The 22,716-nt window shown below is 40.7% G+C and overlaps 2 protein-coding genes across 3 annotated transcripts; both read left to right on the top strand.

Moving 5' to 3' along the window:
* The first annotated feature begins 331 nt into the window (after positions 1 to 331).
* LOC135465858 (protein O-linked-mannose beta-1,4-N-acetylglucosaminyltransferase 2-like) lies at positions 332 to 3,648 on the top strand. Of its 2 annotated transcripts, none has more exons than XM_064743221.1 (2): positions 332 to 399; positions 1,565 to 3,648. In XM_064743221.1, the coding sequence occupies exon 2, from the start codon at positions 1,708 to 1,710 to the stop codon at positions 3,484 to 3,486; it is 1,779 nt and encodes a 592-aa protein (XP_064599291.1). In that variant the 5' UTR covers positions 332 to 399; positions 1,565 to 1,707; the 3' UTR covers positions 3,487 to 3,648. The 2 variants fall into 2 exon arrangements, with proteins under 2 accessions (XP_064599291.1, XP_064599292.1); XM_064743222.1 differs by lacking the exon at positions 332 to 399 and adding an exon at positions 551 to 650.
* A 9,180-nt stretch (positions 3,649 to 12,828) lies between these two features.
* LOC135465569 (alpha-protein kinase 1-like) lies at positions 12,829 to 22,704 on the top strand. The gene is made up of 9 exons (XM_064742818.1): positions 12,829 to 12,848; positions 13,387 to 13,449; positions 14,876 to 15,099; positions 15,692 to 15,953; positions 17,125 to 17,217; positions 18,392 to 18,654; positions 19,139 to 20,246; positions 20,522 to 20,681; positions 21,349 to 22,704. Exons 2-9 carry the CDS (start codon positions 13,398 to 13,400, stop codon positions 21,905 to 21,907), a joined length of 2,721 nt encoding a protein of 906 aa, XP_064598888.1. The 5' UTR covers positions 12,829 to 12,848; positions 13,387 to 13,397; the 3' UTR covers positions 21,908 to 22,704.
* Positions 22,705 to 22,716: the final 12 nt, after the last annotated feature.

Raw genomic sequence — 22,716 nt, 5'->3', positions numbered from 1 at the left:
CCATCCATGTCGTTGCCTTGTTTAATTTGAGAGTGCATTGCATGGATAATGTAGGTTCAGATTCACTTTTTAACTTTATATAGACTAAGTATATTCTCAAACCTGTAATTCTGAGGGAAATGGGTATCTTTCACATACGTTTACTTGTTTATCTGAAAGTTTATAATTCCACATGCTGAATACATACTGCAATACTGTTTTTTTTTTTTACGTGAACAAAAACCGCGCGAAATTCGCTGTCCGATTTCCCGCGAAATAATTTCATTGGTCAGTATCTGCAGAACATCAACTTCCGGTTTCGCTGAAAGCATGGCGCTGAGTTCACAGACGGAGATCGAATGCAGTGCAGCTGTGGGCGGAGAAACTGCCGTCTTTTGTCAGACACGACAGGATCGCGAGGTATATATTGCATGTGTGTAAATACATGTGCCTGTATAATAAAACTGCGATGCATAAACCTGATTTACCTCGGTCACCAACTTCAGCCGGCCTATAACCATGAAGATAGAATAGGAGAGACAACTTGCCCTGGCATCCCATCGAGTCAGCCAGAAATCCCGCTGTGCCTTTGTACTCTGAATGAAACCTCCCGTGGCGACGCAACCCATCATGTTAAGTGTATGATTGCACATCTCAGCGTGCGTACGCTGGTAGGTCTTGATTTGCCTCCAGAAGAATGCACTTACACTTACCTTGAGTAAATTCTGCACACAACAAACATGTGAGGTCAAATTTGTGCGTCGGATTCTATAGAACGTCGGAAGATGTCGTTTTGGGTTTTACCCAACTTTCTGGCCAGCATACTGCGTAAAAGTTGTGTTTTTCAGTTAGCATTAGTTTGGGAAATTTTCCTGGTTATGGGCCCTGGAGATCAGTTGTTTTAAAATGATGTTTGAAACTTGAGAAAATTGCCCGTTTGAAATTCATGGCCTCTTTTTAAACATATCCAAAATTGGTCGTGTTTGAGGTCTGTAAAATCCCAGTACTGCTCAACTAGCGATGTGGGCCTAGTGTTTACAATGGGATTTAACTGCCCTACACACCACTTATCACAGGTCCTTCTCAGAGGAAGTGAACATTACTTCCCAATGTAGTAAAATCCTATACAATAGGTAGAAAACATTTTTATGTAAGCACAATTACATAGATGTTTTCACATTAAGCTATATAAATATATATGTGTATGTCAAAATTATTCACCGTTTTACCAGAAAATAATTTACTGCTGTTTTCTTTTCATGCAGTCCTCGCACATCACCTAAAATCACCAACTCGCCCTTAGTGCTGCTGTTTTTGACACCAGACGACACTAAGTAGATGAATCATTGCTGGCTCAGATAATTACAATTTTGGCTTACTGTGATTGGCGGGCCATTGACCAAGTCAGCATGAGCTAGATTTAAACTCACAGTGAAAGCCAATTGCATTGATGAGAGACTCTGTAAACAAAAAAGACCCTTTTTGAGTACAGTTTTAAACACCAGTGGAATGATTAGGTGAATAAATATTTCACGGCCTGAATGCCATCTGATGGTGTATGTTTTTGTATGGTTTTACTTTCCAGGCAGTCCATAAGCAGAAAGGTCTGTGGAAGTTGTGACATCCAGTCACCACCTTATCCATGCAGTAGCGCTTCTGGGTCATTGGTCTCCTTGCGCACTAAACCTTTTTGTATCAGAAAAGCTGATTGGTTGGTTTGTGGAAGTTATGATATCCAGTCATTACCTTATCCATGCTGTAACACTTCTGATCATTGGTGTCCTGGTTCACAAGCAGTTTGAATCAGAGAAGCTGATAGGTTACGGCAGACTATCAGCAGGAAGTGATACTCCTGAAGGAAAAGAAGACTTATTTTCAAGAGAACCGCTTCCATCAGATAATTTTGAGAAAGGGGCGACAGCGGGACATGGGCGTGAAGAAATTTGGAGCTCAGTGTGGTGTGGTGGAAGGAATGTTAGTGACAGAATATGCCTCTTTCACAGTCTGTGTTACCAGCCAAATGCGGATCAATTCGTGTTTTTCATTGGCCAAGATAGCATTGTAGAGAACCTGCCAGAATTGGATATTCATTCCGCTGTACTGGAACTGTCCTCTGTGGCAAATCATAATGCCCATTACTTCACTTTCATTACCTTGGCGACCAGCGCGTCTGCCTGGTTTGACACTGTATGGATTTCAGCTCTCAGTCTGGGTCTGAATAGGTTCAAACCTGACAATTTGATGCATGTGTTGCATGATGACATTTTACCTTTGCACCACACTTTGGGTTTAATCTCTAACCCTGTGAGAAAAACAGGTAAATTTGAAGTTCAGATGGTTTTTCTGGAGGGATGGGCACCAGGTGAATATGCAGATCTGTATTCTGCGTTTTCATCACTCAGACCATTGTTTCGGGAAAACTTGCGTCGTTCCTCAAAAATGACATGCTTTAGAAACATTTATCTTGGGCTTTCCAAAGCAACAGTTTGGTATCAGTATGGGTTCACAGAACCCCAAGGTCCACTTCTAGATCGCAGAGTGACTTCCCGGGAGATTCGTGCGGCTGCTCGCTATATTCGCACTCACAAGGGTGGGCGCCTCGCCGAAAAATTGCAGACGCTGCATTATGTGTTACTTTCCCGCAAGGAGAACCGTTTGATTCTTAATGAAGCACAGTTGAGCCAGAACATAGCCAGAGAATTCAATGTCAAGGTCATTCATGTAAGCAGCGAGACGTATACTCTAAGTGAGATGATAGCGCTCGTTTCCATAGCAGAAGGAATTGTGGGAATGCATGGGGCATTAATGTCACTGGCTTTGTTTCTGAAGCCAGGGTCTGTGGTGATAGAGTTATTTCCCTTTGGAGTCAACCCGAATCACTACACACCATACAGAACATTGGCTAACATTCCTGGAATGGAGTTGGTTTACCGACCTTGGAGGAACCAGCATGCAGCAAAAACTGTGTCGCATCCTGATAGGTTGCCCGAGCTTGGGGGAATCAGGCATTTGTCCAATGAGGAGCAATCGCAGATTTTGTCTGAGACTGAAATTCGCCCTCACTTGTGCTGCTCCAACCCGTCATGGCTGTTCAGAATTTACCAGGACACAGTGGTGAATGTGAATGAAGTTTTAGAATTAATGGCTGATGCCAGACAAGAAGCTACTGATGCTAATGTTACCTCTCCAGATAATGCAATTAGTATTTTCCCTTCCATGGTGCAAGACACACATTGTTCACAGGGGTTATCGTCACAAGGGGAAGTAACTCTATCAATATCATGGTCAGAACCATGGAACATTCCATATCTGAATGCATCAAAACTCCACTATGAAGTCCTAGTAAGTGAAGAAAACCGTGAAGATCATGTGAAATATTTAGTCAGTGGCACAAAGCTTACACTACCATCAGTCAATGGAGAAAGAAATGTGTTTCTATGGATACGAGCTGTGGTCAATGACACTCTTGTGGGACCTTTTGTTAATATGATGGACTGCCATACATAGCTCTGTCTGCAGTGTCTGAAAAACATGGTGAATTTGTATTCATGGTGAATTTGTATTCTATTAAGTAGACTCTTACAAGCAAGAATGAAAGCTACGCTGATACTGATATACCTAGTCCTAACTTCCATCTTGTTCACAATCTGTTTTAGAAGTTTGATGACTCTTTATTAAATCATCTCCAAGTAAAGCTCAGTTTTAAAAATCATTAAATCTTCATAATTTCGACCAGTGGGTTAGACCACTTTGTTGGCCTAATGATTAGAGTGTCCACCTCGAAGTCAGGAGACCCCGGATCAAACCCAGGTCAGGTCATACCAAAGACTTTAAAAATGATACTTGATGCTGCCTTGCTTGGCACTCAGTGCTGAGAGGTTAGAGCAAGGAAACAGGACTGGTTGACTCGGTAGTCAGTAAAAATGTGACTGGGTGGGGTGTAATGTCTGGTGTCTTCGGCGTGATACTTGGGTGGCACTTTGGTGGCATGGACTCGCCCTGCCACAAAACTATATATCTACACACACCTAATGGCTCCCTGTGGTCATATAACTGAAAAATTGTACGACATTAACCCCAAATATACATACATACATACATACCAGTGGGTTAGACTTTTGTCAATAAGAAGTTTACAACAAATCTTGAACTTTTAGAAGATTTGGAGAATAACATTCTGCACGTTACACGCAGTATGATCCAATGAGGCTTTCTGACTCTTATCAAAAGGCTCTTCTGTTTGTTAATTTTCCTGTGTCTAGCTGTATTCCTTCTCCTGATCTCTAATGTACATGAGGACTGGTAATCAAAGGACGTAACAGCCCGGGGTGCAATAACTTGTATTGTACCCCCAGTAACAACATTACACATGTCAGTGTATACTCTAGGCGAGATACCATGATCAGGACGTTACATTAGGCCAGATATCACATTAGGTCAACATGCCACACCAGGCCAGATAGCACAGTAGGTCAACATGCCAAATCAGGCCAGATGTCATATTAGGTCAACATGCCAGATTAGGCCAGATATCACATTAGGTCAACATGCCAGATTGGCCCAGATGTCACCTTGGGTCAACATGCCACATTAGGTCAGATGTCATATTAGGTCAACAGGCCACATGAGGTGTCACATTAGGTCAACATGCCACATAAGGTCAACATGTCATATTAGGCCAGATGTATTAGGTCAACATGCCACATTGGGCCAGATATCATGTCACACTAGGTCAACATGCCACATTAGATGTGACACTAGGTCAACACGCCACATTGGGCGGGATATCATGTCACACTAGGTGAACATGTTACATTAGATGTCGCACTAGGTCAACATGCCACATTGGGCCAGATATTGTATGTCACACTAGGTCAACATGCCACATTGGTACAGATGTCACATAAGGTAATTTAAGGAGTCGAATGAAACAATAGCAATATTACATTGGGTTAGGAAGCTCATGCTGGCTTCCTCCCCTACCATCCTAGGGAGCCTGCCTTTGGTTGTAGCTTTCTTCCTCCCACTGTAATACTGGCCGGCGTCGTAGGAGTGAAATATTCTAAAACACCCACCAAATGACAAAATCTGGTCAGGATGTTGCATTAAGGTTCACATTAGGACAGACGTAACGTTAGGCCAGATGTCACAGAAGATTGACCAAATGACTCATTGGGCCAGATGTCACATAAGATTGACCAGATGACTCATTGGGCCAGATGTCACATAAGATTGACCAGATGACTCATGATGCCAGATGTTACATTAGGCCATATGTCACATTATGCTTACCAGATGACTCTTTGGGCCAGATGTCACTTAAGATTGACCAGATGACTCATGATGCCAGATGTTACATTAGACTGAGCAGATGACTTATTCGGCCATATGTCACATTAAGCCAGATCCCACATTAGACTGACCAGATGTCACATTAGGCTGACCAGGTGTCACATTAGGCTGACCAGGTGTCACATTTGGCGGACCAGATTTCATATTAAGTTAAATGTCACACTACGCTGACCAGATGTTGCATTAGGCTGACCAGATGTCGCATTAGGCTGACCAGATGACTCATTAGGCCACATATCACATGAGGCTGACCAGATAACTTGTTAGGCCCTATATCACATTAGGTTGATGGATAACTCAGTAGGCCACATGTCACATTAGACTGACCAGATGACTCATTAGAAGAGCTGTCACATTAGGCTGACCAGATGACTCATTAGGCCAGACATCACATTAGGCTGACCAGATGACTCATTAGGCCAGATATCATATTAGGCCAGGATGTTACATTTTAGATCTGGGCATCAATTTAAAATAGGGGGCACTTTATGTGGGTTCTACAGCCGTCACGCACCACACAGTATATAGAATTGCTTCTTCGTGTAAATCCTAATGGGCTGTCACACCTGTCTGCGAGGTGTTGTATGAATACAGAAGTATCAAACAACATGAATGTATCTGCTTGTTGATAAAATTGAAAACTTTATTGATTGAAGTTATATTACCAGGTTGTCTCGCATGTACGCCAGGAAGGCAGTTTAGCCACTGACCAGTGTCTAGGCTCTCTTCAGTTTCTTCCACCCATACAGCCATGTTAGCTTCCAGACCAGAACTGTAACACTCCTTACGACGTGAAACATTTCAGGCCGGATGGTTAATCTTAAGATCGCTTTGTGAATCAGGGCCCCATTTCACAAAGTGGCATACAACATTTGTTTATCATACATTTTTGTCGTATGACATTGTGTAAGTCACTATTACCGCACCATTGTCCTTTGTGTTCGATTATCGTACATATACATCTTTGTGAAACTGAAAAAATGAAATTTATTTATTTATTGAATTGATCTGTATTTTAAGCTGGACTTAAGAATATTTCACTTATATGGGGGTGATCAGCATTATGATGTGAAGAAACCGGTCAGAGCATTGGAGAAACCTGTGACCATCCACAGGTTGCTGACAGACCGTATGACCGGAGAGGAAGCCAGCATGAACTCACAGCATTGGTGGGTCGCTATTGAGTCATTTCGCCGTGCTGGTGTGCTAACCACAAGACTGAGGTTTGTCTCATGTGAAACATCACCAAGTACTATTTTACAATTAAATGATGACTGAACAGAATATAGACAAACTCTGAGGTACCTTAAACACAATTTTCTTTATTGACATGTTAAAAACAAAATTCAGCATGAATAATCTAAATTTTATATTGCATAGTAGTTCACAAAGAACAAAAGACAAAAAAAAAAACAAAACTTACAGGTGTATTAAATTTGAGTGAATTTGGTGAAAAATGCTGTAATATGCAGAACAGTTGCATATATTACACCTTTACTCATTGCTGATCTAAAGTGACCAGATCAACAAAAACACCTGTTTAAATCTCACTAATACCACCTTAGAAATACAGCAAACTGCATTTAGTTCTGTGGGAAAAAATGCAAAAGGAAGATCATTCAGATTTCCAGAGGTTTCACTAGTTTTGGGTAAGATATGTGGCTCTATAAACGTCAGAGGTTTATTTGTAAATCGCCTTGAAAAATGTGATGACGATACTATTGTGCAGAAGGTCAGATACTGTTATAATTAATACTGACAGATTATAAGTATATACAGTTCCAAGTCTATGAAATTAATACAGATGGCAAAGAACTCAGAAACTGAAAGTATATCATTGATTTTCTCACACATATGCGCAGTATGTAAAGCTAACTCACAAAAGTGGAAATACCTACTGTTGCAGACCAGAATTAAAACTATATATATGGCAAGTAAAAGATACATAGCAATTTTTGAACATTTTGTTATACAATTGCAACCAACAAAGAAAGTAGTACTTCATATTACAATGTAATGAAATCTCATTTTGAACATTCAACATATATTGCAGCTGTTTTAAACATTCTAACCGATTAAACTCACAGGTGTACTTTAATTTTGCATACCTGCAGTTTGCACAAAATCAAATGTAGATTAATATGAAATGAATAGTGAATAACTCCAATCCACAATTAATAATTTGAAGAAAAAATAATGGAATCATTGTAAGAGTATCATTATGATAACATTATGCTAACACAAAGTTGCTTTTTACATAGGCCCATGCACAGACATACTAGGTATACAGGTGGAAAAATAAGAACATATGATTTCAGTTAATTCCCAGTAGCTTAAAACGACCATGAAGCACAGAAGCTGGAATATTTTCTCTTAAGCCATAAAACACAAACAGCATAATGAATTTTGTACTGACAATATGACATCATACATATTTTGTATTCTAGAACGTGTAGTAACATTATGTAAAGTCAGCATATAACCCCTTATACCGCTACAACACATGATACTGTCATATCAGACAAAAATGTTTATACTTATAAATGGATTAATACAATGTAAAGCAATACTATATATACACAGGCCATCCTTAAAAAAATCTTTGTTTGGCAAAACCTGGTCCTATCACACAAAAACAGGGTAGGTCGGGACTTTTTTTTTTAACATTCTGGCTAATGAAAAAAATTGTTTTAAAGAAATTACTATTAAGATAAACAATAACCCTGGGTATGCATTTTGTAGGTTGCTGTTGACTCAGTGATGATTTTAAGAGCCACGGTGTGTCTTGTTTGCATATGACGTGTGCTAAACTCTTGTCCAATCAAGCATAACTTAGTATCAGTTAGCTCATGTCATAATCTGATTATGTTGTGATATCAGTAAACAGGAAGAATGGGCGATGTACATGGTTCTCTCTAACAGTTCAGCACAGAATTATCATGACTGGGTAATTGCACAAAACACGAGCGGACACAGTTCATCATGACTTTTCATTTACACAAAACACGTGGATATAGTTCATCATGACTGGTCACTTATACAAAACACATGCGGATATAGTCCATCATGACTGGTTACTTACACAAAACACATGCGGATATAGTTCATCATGACTGGTTACTTACACAAAACACATGCAGATATAAGTCATCATGACTGGTCACTTACACAAAACACATGGGGATATAAGTCATCATGACTGGTCACTTACACAAAACACATGCGGACATACATGTATATGACTACTTATATCGTCAATTGCATTTATCAATGTGCATGGTTTAGTGAAAGTGACCTACATGAACAATAGAGTTCAGCCTTTGGCTGTTACAAACATACATGTAAATTACAGACGTGTTAGGTTTGCCACTGTTATAGACTTCTGCTACATCAGATTTGGATCAAGCAATATTACAAACTTCTATTACATCAGATTTGGATCAAGCAATATTAAAGACTTCTATTACATCAAATGTTACAGACTTCTATTACATCAGATATTACAGACTTCTATTACATCAGATTTAGGGTCAATCATTGATATGGATTATTACATAAATTGTTATGGATTGCTCATACATCAGATTTAGGGTGGGTCATTGCTAGGAGTTTCCATTAGGTTTGGCTCAGTGGCATGGTAACGTGTATCAACATTATGCAGTCATTTCTAAAGATAAGTTACTTTTCTGCTGTAAATCAACAATGTCCTTAAAAGATATTAAAAAATAAACCTGATATAAACACACTACATTCCAAGAGATTTAAACCAAGTCATTTTTTTCCGTAATGTCAGTATCCTTTTCCAGGCAGCTTGTATAATAACAGATCTTTATAGGTGTGTCAGACACATGTCCAATGAATAATTCAGACCTCGTGAGTTTGAATTGGTTTAATCTCCACATCAGAACATCAAAATATTAAGAAGTGACTTTTCTGAAAATGCCATCTTTCACTTCTCTTTCACTTTCAGTCTGGTGTCTGTGAAGATCTGTGACATGACAGACCACTAAAACTGGGTCAACATTTTGTAGTAATTTTTCTTAAAATGTTAACTTTCATTTCTGTTTGAACAGTGTCTCTTTTGTGGCCATGATACAAAATTTTAGCAGCCTGTCTTCTATGATAATGAAAATTTCAAGTTCTGCACAATACAGGATTGAAACAAATCTCCCCCATGAAGCAAGATCTGACATTTAAATTTTTGTTACCATGAAGTAACCAATACATTTTTCTTCATGACCATAATGCAGTACTGCTATTGATTGAGTTTCTGTACTCAATCAATCAAGTTACTGTAATGGAAAAAGTATTAATTCATTGAAATAAGTTTCTCTTCCATGACCATGATACAAAACTGATAAATGATAAAAATACTTCATGATCACGACACAGGACTTGGCAGGGTTTCCTGTTCATGCCCATGGCACCAGATCATATGCAACTTAGTGAGGACAAAGTTTTAGGTCAATTAGGGTAGTTTCTCTCTCATGATCAAAAGCTTTTAAAAAGTAAAATCACTGCACCACAACCATTTACAACTATATTTGATACATGTGTATTTGCCCATATCATGTAATTCAAACTACTGACATCAAGGGTGTAGTTTGTGGATCAGACTTTTGCATCAACCTATTCAGCCTTTTTCATCAACCCCTCATGTAGTTCAGGGATTAGCCTTTTTCATCAACCTCTCATGTAGTTCAGGGATTAGCCTTTTGCATTAACCTTGCATGTAGATCAGGGATCAGCCTTTTGCATCAACCTGGCAATTGGATCCGGGAGTTCAGAGTTCTCCACAGGAGCTCTGACTATCTCCTGGGCCACCCTAGGCCCAATCCACCCAGGCCCTGGGTCATTGCTTATAACTTTACCCGGGGCTCCCACCAAGCTGTCTGTCTCAGGTGTGCGGTAGAAATACTGCAAATTTTCATCCCCCAGGCCAGGTGTTGGACAGAAAGAGCTTGTGCCTTTTCCTACGGCTTGGAGCGGATGGCCGTGAGGGTAACCCATGTAATAAGGTGGGTAACCGCGGAAAGCTGCATTAGCCCTGGGCTGCATTACATGGGCCTTGTTTGCTGAATGAGCATAGTTGCCTATTGGGTGAGTGGGCATGTGTGGCCCTGAGGGACCATTGCCCATATGGCGAACTGGATTCCCCACTCCGTAACTACCATTCCCAAAATGACCGTTGATGCCCAAAGGGAAACCATTATTCATTTGCCCTTGAGAATGTTGATTTGTATGACCTTGGTAGGAAGGGTGTTCCAAATCGTAATAGTGGCGTTGATTTGTCATGAAATTCTGTGGGGCGTGGAACTGACCGTGGGCTGGCCTGGGCTGTAATTGGGGCTATTTTGTGGCATCCCTCCCTGGAAAGTACCACAGTATGGGTAGTGATATGGCACTGCTGTGGGTGGTCCGTAATTTGACATCGCCATATGGACCGGTCCAGAGTTGGTGTCAACAGGATTACTGGCCATGTATAACCTGTTGATTTGACCTTTGTTCACGATGACTGGGCTGGACCGAGACGCGCTTTCATCTTGTCTGCGTGGGACTTCCTGAACAACTTCTAGCTCATAGTGTTCTGATGAAACATCCCCAGGACTGATTTCAACTTTGAACTCAAGCGTGTGAAACTTTATCAAGTAATTAGTCTGTATGGGCATAGATTCATTGAATTTCAGTATCTTCAACATAGTTTTTTTGCCCTTTGAGTAAACCACTTGTATGATTTTGTTCTTGCTGACATTCATAAGAATGAACTTGGACACATCTCCGTCCACTGGGTAAATCTGTCCAAAGTTTCTTGACATGCCATCACCATTGAGGTACACATGTGCGTCATCGTGACGTGCTATGTGACAACACTCTTGGAGGGAAACTTTCCTCGTAAACTTTGGGAAGAAGTTGCTGAGGGCAGCTGGGGTGTCTTTACTGTACATGAGCGTCAACTTAGTTGGTGTGACAACAGTGTCCGCAGCGACATCAACTTTCTCTACATCTGTGACAAGCTCCTTTATAACTGGGTCCTCTTTTGTAGGAGCAAGTGAATCTACTCTTCCATTGTCCTCTTTTGTAGGAGCAAGTGAATCTACTCTTCCACTGTCCTCTTTTGTAGGAGCAAGTGAATCTAGTCTTCCATTGTCCTCTTTTGTAGGAGCAATTGAATCTTCTCTTCCATTGTCCTCTTTTGTAGGAGCAAGTGAATCTACTCTTCCATTGTCCCCTTTTGTAGGAGCAAGTGAATCTACTCTTCCATTGTCCTCTTTTGTAGGAGCAAGTGAATCTACTCTTACATTTTCCTCTGTTGTGAGAGCCAATGAATCTACTTTTTCACTGTCCTCTTTCGCAGGAGCAAGTGAATCTACCTTTTCACTGTCCTCTTTCGAAGGGGCAAGTGAATCTGCTTGTGCGTTGTCCTCTCTTGCTGATGCCATCGAATCTACTCTTCTGCTGCCCTCTTTTGCTAGAGCCAGTAAATCTACCTGTCGTTTATCTCCTTGTCTTGGAGGTACTGAATCTACTCCGTTGTCGTTTTTCGTTTTAGCCAATGAATTTACATGTTCACTCACCTCAGCCATGTCACTTTCTCACGTAGCTAGGCCGGTAAGTCCCCAGAAATTTTCAGCCTGCCATGTAAAGGCCTACAGCGAGCTGTATGTTAAAAGTCCATGAAGCGAATGAAAATGTGTTTAAGTCCTATACACACACATTCTTCCTTCCCTGAGATTCAACAGGAAAACGGGAAACACTGACGGTACGGCTTAATTCTCCTGATGTGGAAATATTACGTTTCAATTTTAAAATCGCTTTACAGTGAATGTGTGAAAACTGTCCATGTGTACACAGTCCAGACAAACAGAGCTGTTGACGAGAAATGACCTACATCCGGGACTGAAGAGCGGTACAATTCAACAACAGGTGACCCGCATACTGGCCTCGTTGTTCACGTATGAAGTACATGATCACATATAGAGGTCCACAGTTTAAGCACTGCGCCAGCGAACTTTACTGCCGGTGAATGCGAAGTCCACTAAATGTAGATCGTCATGTATAAAACAGCACACTGGCCTGATTTACAAGCTTCTCTCACTGGTGAGGTATAGGAGCATACTAACAGATCTGATCATATCGCCGGTTCAATGTTCCCTTGCGTGGAATAGACGACAGTCAGCGGTAAGCATGTGATTCATTGTAGGCTATAAGCTTGATCGGGGCCTTAACTGGAAAGGCAAGGGCAAGCGCAAGCGATGCTGTTATGACGGAATTTCCATGGGTATTCCCCATATGTATTTGTCCGTATCTAAATGATGGCCTCAGGTTCACGTGTGTATGACGCGTCTAAACCACCCACGACGGCAGATTTTTGTTTCACATGCGCAGTTGAAGCATGTCTTGTATGTATATTTTTTCTTCCTTTTGTTTTAGTCAATTTTGTCTGGTGCCAGACCATCTTTTTTGTCTGCTCAGTGCAACTTGCAATAAACACTTATCGGACCTAGGCCTATTTAAAGGTTTGTTTATTCAAAACCGACCTTTTTAAGAAAACCATGTTACCCCGAGTTCATAGTATAAATGACCTCGAGGAGAATTCATATATATACCAGAAGATGGGCAAGGAGTGGGCGGGCAATCGAGTTGAAGTGCCGTTTAGGCCTGCGTAGCCCTGATGAATTAGGCGTTGTATCGTTAACAAAGTCTAATTCATTAGACTAGGGTTTGTAGTGAATCATCTAAGGAGCTTCTTTAATTAGTTTTTTAAATTACATTGTTTCAAATTTTTAATTTTCCTCAGTGATTGCCTTGAAGAGAAATCGTCCAGAGGGAAGAATTGTCCAGGCTGGAGCGAGTGGAGTTTAAGGTATACGTTTTATATAATGTATACGGTCGCCTGGGATAGGGCCTATATGTAGATGATGAAATCGGTGAAGTAAATGGTGCCTCAGTATACGTACATATTATATAGTCAGGATCCAGAGGCCGTGTGAATATCGCTATATACCTACAGTACACATACATGCTGAACATTATATTGTTTATTTCTACCTGTAGATTTGGCTGTCATGTCACGCACAGAACTAATAGGGCAATTGGGGCTAAGCCTTTCCCAGTCAGGTTTGTATTACGACTTTGTATTTTATATAATTAATGTTTGAAGGCATCAGGTTTATCTTCAGTCCGTCATACTATAAAATAAGCAGTCAAAATTGCATCATTTTGCATGAAATATACATATTAAACTCCATTTAACTGCACACGCCTGCCATTTGGTAAACTGTCAAGTCTGTTAAAGAGCATACAAATGTCGTCTAAGTAATGAACATATAAATGTCGTATATTATTAAACTTTTTATACTGATGAACCAAGGGGCCCTTGGATATTCATAGAGAGAGCATCGGTACTTTGTGGCAGCCGCATGAAATTTTGAGGAATCGCGCTTTACTTTCACCGTGCTAGGCCACGACTTTGCTGAAGAAAGTGACCGTCGCTGTGTCCGTGAATATAGTCTACAAGAAGACTGTCTGGCATTTGATTGGGAGCTGCTTGTTTCGGTTGGAAAACAATACTTCTTTCCACGTTGACATTTGTTCAGCTTTTATATATTCAATCACAGTTGTTGTCTTCAGTTTTCTTGTGGAAAATGTAATAAGTTTCATTTTATTTGTTTATTTGTTTGGTGTTTTACGCAGTACTCAGGAATATTTCACTTATATACGACGGCGACCAGCATTATGGTGGGAGGAAACCGGGAAGAGAACGGGGGTTAATTAAACCCACGACCGCAGATTGCTGGCAGACCTTCCCACGTACGGCCATAAGTTTCATTATTGCTGATAATCTGGATCGCCTCGTCGTGGTAAGCCTTAAAAAAGTATCAGTGAACAAATCACAATGACTTTTGAACGCGATGAAAAACAAGGATCAAAAAATGAAAGAAAATAATTCACCATGTATAGATTTTTTTCAGGTGATTGGACACATCTGAATACGATAAACAGACTATTCAACATGCAAACAACATGCAGTCTCTCGCGTTAGGTTCATTCAAGGTACCCTCAACCTTTTAGCGTTTGAACGAGCAACTTTCAGTGCAGTTTATCCTCTGTTTAAATTTGATTTTGAAAACGAAACTACACCAGTAGGGTTGGCCAACTTCAAGGCTTCATGAAAAGTACGAATGTATCAGTCTGTACAGAAAAATGCCTCCAAAATATGATTGATTAAACACCTTGCAAACATGCGAAAAGGTTGAAGAATTACAGTACGCAAAAGCATCACGCAAGTAAACTGCGCCAGACGTGATAATCACGGGCTTTCCTCACGAATACAGTCCTATTCACTGCTCTTTAAGCAGAAACTTCACAAGGGCACAACTTATATAATTCTGACATTTAGATTATATTTAGAATACAGAAATGGCAGTGGAACAGACATGCATTTCAACACAGTGGTTTGTTAATTATTTACTAATTTATTAACTGATAAAGTAAAAAATGACAGAAAATGGAACAAACCGTTTTTGATTTTAAAATTTTTAAGACACAGAATTCTTGTTGCGCATTGACGATGAACCGGGGCCTCAGGATTGGGAAGAAGCAGGAAATGCCGGGAAATGGTTGACGACCTTGCCAAGAAGATTACAGACGTTGGTGAAGTCGGCCATACAGCAGGACTGGCCATTCTTACCTCCCGACATTAAACCTGATTGGCTTACCTCTCGTAATGATAGTCATCCATCGGTCTCCCAGAACTTAATTCTCTTGGTAAGTTAAGGGATATATAACAATTTTATTTAAAACTTATCAATGACTGACTATGTAGTCTTGCTTTTTATTTGATATATTTCCAATTTAGTCAGTTTAAGTTACTTTACATGTCGATAGTGTTAGCTTACTTTCCTTACTTTCGTATTTATTTACTTATTTATTTGATTGGTGTTTTACGCCGTACTAAAGAATATTTTACTTATACTACGGCGGCCAGCATTATGGTAGGAGGAAGCAGTGAGATTAAATTCTAGAACAAAATATGGTTAATATGGACATGAATATGGTTAATTTTGATTTGATGAGTGAGTCTTTTGACAATTTGAGTGAGCCTTTTGACCAGTTTAGAGGATTTTTTGACCAGACAAACAAGCCCTTCAACAGACCAAGTGAGTGAATAATTAACGTAACCGACGAGTTACTATTGTCTTACTCGATGAGTCAAGTTGTTCATCCAATCGGTGATAAAATGCAATAATATAATTAAGCTATATGGTAAGCTGAGTAAGTTTTTGAGTAAATTAATTCATTCCAAATTTTCTCCCATTGTATACTGCACATTTACAATTAACATTTCTATGAATTTCAGAAAAGTCTTCTGTTGGCATTAGAAAACGAAAAATTCTCCTTGGCCTCTGCAGTGGCCTTTGTTTTGGACCGATTCATGTACTGGTATGGGGGCGCCAAGGTAATCCTGAACGTCGTGTCTGTATTGGCAGCTTGTGACCAATGCCCAGCGATCGCCCCTCAGATGCTCATTCGGAAGGCTCGCGTTCTGAAGGACTCCGGGGATTTGCATGGAGCTGTCAGAGTCCTTCACGCCATTGTGGCATCGGACTGGAACAGTCCAGGTAACAGCAATGAAATTTCCACACAAAGATTTTTTGGGAGAAGAGTTTTTAAATACCACGATATTTATTTTGGCTGAGATGCCCACTTCGTTAAGAAACATTGCTGAATGTATCATGGAATATGTATAAATTATATCCCCTAATATAAAATGTTTAAAGAAGCTTGCCTTTGGATCTATATGAAACACGATGTGCGGGTTCAACCTTGGCCTTGGGCAGGGTATTTGTAGATTCCTCGCCTGCCATGCATCGTTTGTTGGACCATGGTGACAATACACGGTGGACAACGTGCCTATCCATATCTGCTTGAGAAAGTTTGCAATAACTTACCAGAGGTCAGTGGTTTTCCTCGGGAACTGCGGTTTACTGACCACCAATATATAAATGATATTTAGGAGTTTTGTGTTAAATAACGATGAAAAACTGTGCGTGGTTAATCCTTTTAATATCTCCACCTCCATTGATGTACATGTGTCAAAGAATCAGAATATCAACGACTTAACATACCACCAAGAAAAAAGGAGGAAAAGACAAAAAGAAGACATTTTTACAATATTACGTGAAACATCGTCTGAAAATAGTGACATATATATCTGAAATTTAAAAAGCTGAGATATGTAATATGTAGTCACCATAGCGAACATATTCTCCTACCTTGGTTGCTTGATTTATTGATGGGTTATTTAACACATGATTCAAAATATCTTCATTTGGAATTGTACATGTAATATTCATTACTGTAATTCTTCGCACCTTTTCGCATGTTTACAAGGTGATTAGCCAACCATATTCTGCAAGCCTATTCTGAAGGCACTATTCTGTGTAACGGATAAAATTATACTTTTTATGAAGCTCTAATATGGGCCAATCAAACCAATGTAATTTCAAAATGTCTCCAAAAATCAGATAAAAAATGCAGATAAATTGAATTTAAAGTAGCTCTTTCATATGCAAAAAGGTTGAGGAGTTAAAGTACTCAATTAGAATGAATTTGTCTCGCATATGCTTACACTTCGAATATTTGATCTAGTTGAATTTTTGAGGTTATTTTATCCGTTAACATAACTTATGGTACACGCAATTTGGTGTTTGTGGAATTTGCTTCAGTTTGCGTGCTATGATTTCACTACAATTTTTACCAACTATAATAAAAGTATCATTTTGCAAACAGCCCCTGGTTCGTGGCAGTACAAGTCAAAAGCTCAGCATGACAACGTGGTAGCTGTCTGCGTTCAAATTGAAGGACAAATTCTACATAATTTGGGTATGTATTGAAACTATTTTTGCTTTCAATGTTTCATATAGGTCAGCCAGATTTCTGCGAAATATCAAAAACGCGAATCCGGAAGGTATTATGTACTCTGACGACGACACAACATACAAACTTACCGGCTCATGAGTGACTGATCACGTGACCTCTGTCTGAAGACTATGGGTATTACAATGAATGTGTACAAATCCCGGACTCTTTATAGGCTGTTTTTCCGTCCCAGTAATTACATTTGTTAAACCCGTATGTAGTGAACAGCTGGGACTGTCGTGTGAGTTGTGTGACAAAATTAGCCTTAAATCTGACTACTCTATATAAGGGCTGCTAGAAAAAAGAAAAAAAAAAGAAGGAAAAAAGTGTAGGTTAGCCTCCATAATTAGATTATTTTTATTTGGAAAATAGCATCGTTGCGTATGTATGTTTATACGCCTAGAATGTATAGTGGATGGGATTGAAATCGAGGTGGTATGATTATCACGCACGTTCTTTTATCATTCGACGGTACAGAACAGGGAATGGGTTCTTTGCTGGAAATTGTTTTTTTTTCTTTTGTTGAATTTAACAGGGATTGGGTTTTCCCCTTGATTGTACGTGACCTGGACTGGGTTCTTTCTTTGTATGTAGGAGTGAAGAGGTTCTTTCTTTGGCTGTATGCCAAAATGGCGGGGTTCTTTCTTTGACTGTATGTGACAGGGACTGGGTTCTTTCTTTGGCTGTATGTAACAGTAACTGGGTTCTTTCTTTGTATGTTTATTTATTTGTTTATTTGATTGGTGTTTTACGCCGTACTCAAAATATTTCACTTATTCGACGGTGGCCAGCATTATGGTGGGAGGAAACAGGGCAGAACCCTTGAATGTATGTAGCAGTGACCGAGTTCTGTCTTTGAGTGTATGCAACAGTCACTGAGTTCTTATTTTGACAGTATTTAAGAGAGACAGGGTTCTTTCTTTGTACGTAACAGGAACTGGGTTCTTTCTCTGGCTGCATGTGACATGGACTGGGTTCTTTTTCTGGCTGCATGTAACGGGAATTGTGTTCTTTGTTACATAATATACAATGTCGGGGTTCTTTGTTGGTCTGTATGTGACAGTGTGGCCGTCCACAAGAAGTTCTGTTTTTGTTGTTTTCATTGCTTTATATAATATAAGCCTGTCTTTTATTATAGGTTTATGGCCTGAGGCTATCCATCTCCTCGTGCAGTCAATAACGGGATTTGAAAGCTTACCCGTTAAAGATGACAAAGGGATTTCCTCGTCGCTGGGAATCCTCGGCAAATGCTTGAAACAGCTGAGTATGAAGGAGTACGAGGAGCTGAGGAGGAGGTATCCGGGGCTTGTACAGCCCCACCCTTGCCAGGAAGCGTACAGCAAGGCTGTTAGCGCAGCTCAGCTCTGCCCCCCACAGAACCTCTTCACGGCTAGACACTGGGTGAGTATGCAAGACAGAGAAGGTTTGGTTAGGAAGAGACAAAAAGTTGAATCATTCACTGTTTTCCCCAAAAATTGGTTTCGTAACTTATGTTATTAATTTGATAAAACCATTCGCTTGGCTTCACCCAAGGATTTCTCGTGTAATGGCGGTCAGGGTTGGTAGTAGCGGATTCTGAATTGCCTGGGATAAATTGCTACCTGTGTAAGTTCCCAAACTAACGTCTTGCCACGCCGAAGTAGATAAATTAAGCCGAATTTGAGCGTGCGACATTATGGCTAAGGAAGTGACTAGCGGGGGTGACACGAGCGCATGCATTTTAGCTTATTGAGCCAGCGAGGAATGACTGAAGTTTTTTTTTTTTTTGCATCAAACAACGGTTGTGACATTATCGAACTGCAACCTCATATATAAAATAGGTTGTACTTCTTAAACGTCATACTGTCTTGGCAAGTTCCTCTCTAATCTGTCGTCTTTACTTCAGCTCGATGCCGGTGAATCCTTGTTGCGTTTCGCTGTTCAGCAGAACCAGTTCCATATGAAACACCAAGTCTTGGATACCGCTTTATCGCGTCTCAACGAAAGCCTAGCGCAGCATCAGGCAGTCAAGGGATTGCAGAGTCGGGAACAGAGCTTCGAATTCCTCAAGGCCCTTTACCTGGCAAGTATCGCATTGATGCACTCTCCCAATGGACATGACACTCGCTTAGCCTGGGTCTTGGAGGAACTGTCTATCGCTCTCTACAGCATCTACTGCCGAAATGCGGAAGGCCTAGGTAAAAATCCAGAAGCTGTCCGACTTTGTAATATGGCATTGCAGTTCTTGAATCTCCCAACGCTTAATGGAAGCCCGGGCGGCGATGAATTGAGTAAAACTTTGCAAGAGCTCAGAGTGAATCCGAAACATGATTTGGTTAAACAGCACGGGAATCTACAGAACACAACAGGTGAGGAACTCTATATCAGTAATCCAGACAACGATGGGAATGCAGCAGATGTTGTGAAGGTTTCTGTAGAGCCTGAGATCCCAAAACTCATTCTGGGCCAAGACGATAAATCCAAATCACATGATAATCTGGTGAGGCTGGCACAGATGAGAGAAGTTGGGTTGCCAGCTAATCCACATAGTCCACGGTACACCAGTATCGACCATGATCTTGTGAGAGCGGCGCATCAGTCCAGTGAAACCAGACAAGATCCATCGGACTCCAGCCTGTCCGCAAAAGTCGACCCAGCGGCCACTACTCTTTGTTCGACGTACACCATCGAGGCTCTTAGGGACCTTCAGAGAGGAGATCTCTCCTTGTCCTCAAATTCAGGATCTGCCTCCGCATCGACAGATTCCTCGGGCTGTAGTTCTCGTGAAACCGACACAAGCGGATACACTGTTCCTGATGAAGTGGAGTTCTCTCCCATTACTCAGTATCGCCCCCTTGTGGATTGGGGAGACCATGTCCCTCCCAACGCAAGTGCTCATAGTCAACATGGTGGCTTGACCAGCTTTTCGCCCAACACGCACACCAACTTCCATCAGGTTCAACAAGTAGTGGAGGACAACTATGCGAATGCTGTCAACAAAATGGGCGCTTCTCGTAAGTATACTGGTGAATACCTCTCTGGTCGTGCCACAGCCAGAGTTATCTCTTCGCCATTTGTGGTTTTGGTGGCTATTCAGTATTTCAATACGTTTGAATTGTAATGCCTTTGTACCAGTATAGGTATCTTTCTTTTGATTGGTATTCCACAGATGCATTAAACTTTAAGCAGAATGGTTAACACCAGAATCTGTATTACATTTTTCAGCTCTGCTTTTAATGTCACAATTTGAAGTTCCTAGGTGATTTTCGATTACTTCCTCGGGTTGCAGGTGCTTTACTTTGGCAGTACGACCCCTTACAGAAGCAGTGGAACCCACAGAGTACGCTTGTGTTCATTGGTTCCTTAGTTGACATTCCCAAGCACAAGAAAGGCAAACACCGGGACACTATTCACATTCAGTTCTTGCACCAGGACGAATCCCTTGGCAGGTACGCATCCCTGACCAGCATGGTGTATAAAGAAATAAATAGCCATAAATAGATTTATTTATATTTTAGCTGGTTAGAGTACCGTAGAACTCCTGAAGAATTTTTAAAAACAATAGCCGTCAGCTTTTCGGGTGGAGGAGACCAAACCGTTAGTATGATGTAGTCAGAATCAAATTCTACAGGAATGTAATGTCAAACAACCTCGGTTAGAATTGACGGCATGAATGCCATCTTCAAGTTGCATTACCAGAGGAAAATGTTATATCTCAAAAAGACTTGTTCAGGAATGATGTTGCTGCCCGTTGGGCTAAGACGGAATGGGCAAAGCGTCCCAGTCACTGTCAAAATTGACAACGGAAAATCATATAAAACCCGTCTCGTTTATATCATTAACAGCACACCATAACATGCATCCGATCTTTTAAAAGCCTACGTTTTGATCAATAAACGTTTGCCGAAGTCTATACACATCAACAGACAACCGATAAATGCGTGTATATCTCAAGGCCGTCGACTCTTTCTTATATATGATGTAGGCAATGAATCAAAAGCATTATTCTGAGTGCGCCAAATCCAAACAGTTCTACGCAGTTACTTTTATATGGAAGAGTTAATAAATGTCTCGGTATAATATCATCACAAATGTGGTATTTTTCATCCTGTGTAGGTACGTGGCAAAGCGGTACAGGAAGGAGAATCCCATTCTTGAAGAATACCTTCAGGACGTGAAGAGTCAGATGACTGCACGTTTCTTTGTGACCTTGTTCAATCAGAGGTTACAGTCATTGCCCAATGTCGACAGATTTGCCAAAATCCAGTATTTACCTGCTGCTCATTTACAGGTGCTCACACCTAGTGGTCAAATCATGGACTACCTCAACGTGGAACCATATTTAGAAGGGGATTCCGAATTCGTGAAACTGACCAATAATTTCGACTACGTCAATACCAAAGTCAAGTCCGAAATGCTGGAAACGGTCCTAGCGTTCACCCACTTCACTTATGCCGTGTCTCAAGGTCAGACAATGATAGTTGACCTTCAGGGATGGGTGCCGCGCGACACAAGTGACGTCCTGTATCTAACGGACCCACAGCTGAACAGCAGCGGAGACGGGAAGGCGAGTCCATTCGATCAGAAGGAGAGGGGTATAGAGGTATTTTGGAAGCAAGTTCACCCACACTGTAAACAACTGTGCCTGGATTTACACCTCCAGAGACCGAAATAAGAATTTTCTGGGGAATAATTATTTCTGGAAGAGTTTTGGCATATCAGTCATGCAAGGCGAAATCACGCTTCACATTTGAAGGTTATCGGATAGACTCGTTTTCGTGTCAGTCCAAACATTTTGAATTAAATTCACCTTGAGAAGCGGGGTTTCGCATTACATGAACTTTATCCTGGATTTTTCTTCTCTGGAAACATTTCTAACACAAATGGTTGCCATGTCGAAAATATTAATCAAGTTTTTCTGTACTATCGAAGACCCTGGTTGGCTCAGATTAAGGGGTGCCTCTTGCTGCACACAAAAAGCTATTGAACCAATAAGGTCGCACTGTGCTGGGGTCCAATCGGCGTTTTGTCAGGACACAACTGATGAAGAACGGAGATTGATTTCCACTATGATCTTTTCACTTCACCACTTTCGTGCCGAACAAATATTCTTGAATATGGTGCAAAACCCTAATGTTCAGTGTTCACCACCATCCAAAGGAGTTTTATTTCACCTACGTCAGCAGTCGGGTTTATTGCTGGAGGAAATCGCGTCCGGAGTAAACCACTGGCCTTTGCTTGAAACCTGACAAACGTCCTGACTTGACGCTGCAGTTCAAGCAGAAAGAGCTGGATTCTAACATGCAACCTCAGTGGTTAAGAGCCTGACAGCTCAGCAGCCAGAGCTTTAACCATTCAAGCCAGTCAGGCTTCCCAAAACCACCAATGAAATATCTTTACTAACCCATGGTATATTCTACAAACTGCAATATACCCCCAGAATGTAAATTTCAATGTATAATATACAACTCAAAAAGCAATATA

Source organism: Liolophura sinensis, chromosome 5, assembly GCF_032854445.1.
Source record: "Liolophura sinensis isolate JHLJ2023 chromosome 5, CUHK_Ljap_v2, whole genome shotgun sequence".
NCBI lineage: Eukaryota > Metazoa > Mollusca > Polyplacophora > Chitonida > Chitonidae > Liolophura > Liolophura sinensis.
Note: the sequence above shows the minus strand (reverse complement) of the source record. Positions and strands in the feature narration are given on the sequence as shown.

Excerpts from the sequence above, each read along its gene's own strand:
- LOC135465569 (XM_064742818.1), top strand. The coding sequence starts at position 13,398 with ATGTCACGCACAGAACTAATAGGGCAATTGGGGCTAAGCCTTTCCCAG. Across the intron at positions 20,247-20,521 it reads CAACAAAATGGGCGCTTCTC|GTGCTTTACTTTGGCAGTAC; the intron begins GTAAGTATACTG and ends CTCGGGTTGCAG. Across the intron at positions 20,682-21,348 it reads CAGGACGAATCCCTTGGCAG|GTACGTGGCAAAGCGGTACA; the intron begins GTACGCATCCCT and ends CATCCTGTGTAG.
- LOC135465858 (XM_064743221.1), top strand. The coding sequence starts at position 1,708 with ATGATATCCAGTCATTACCTTATCCATGCTGTAACACTTCTGATCATT.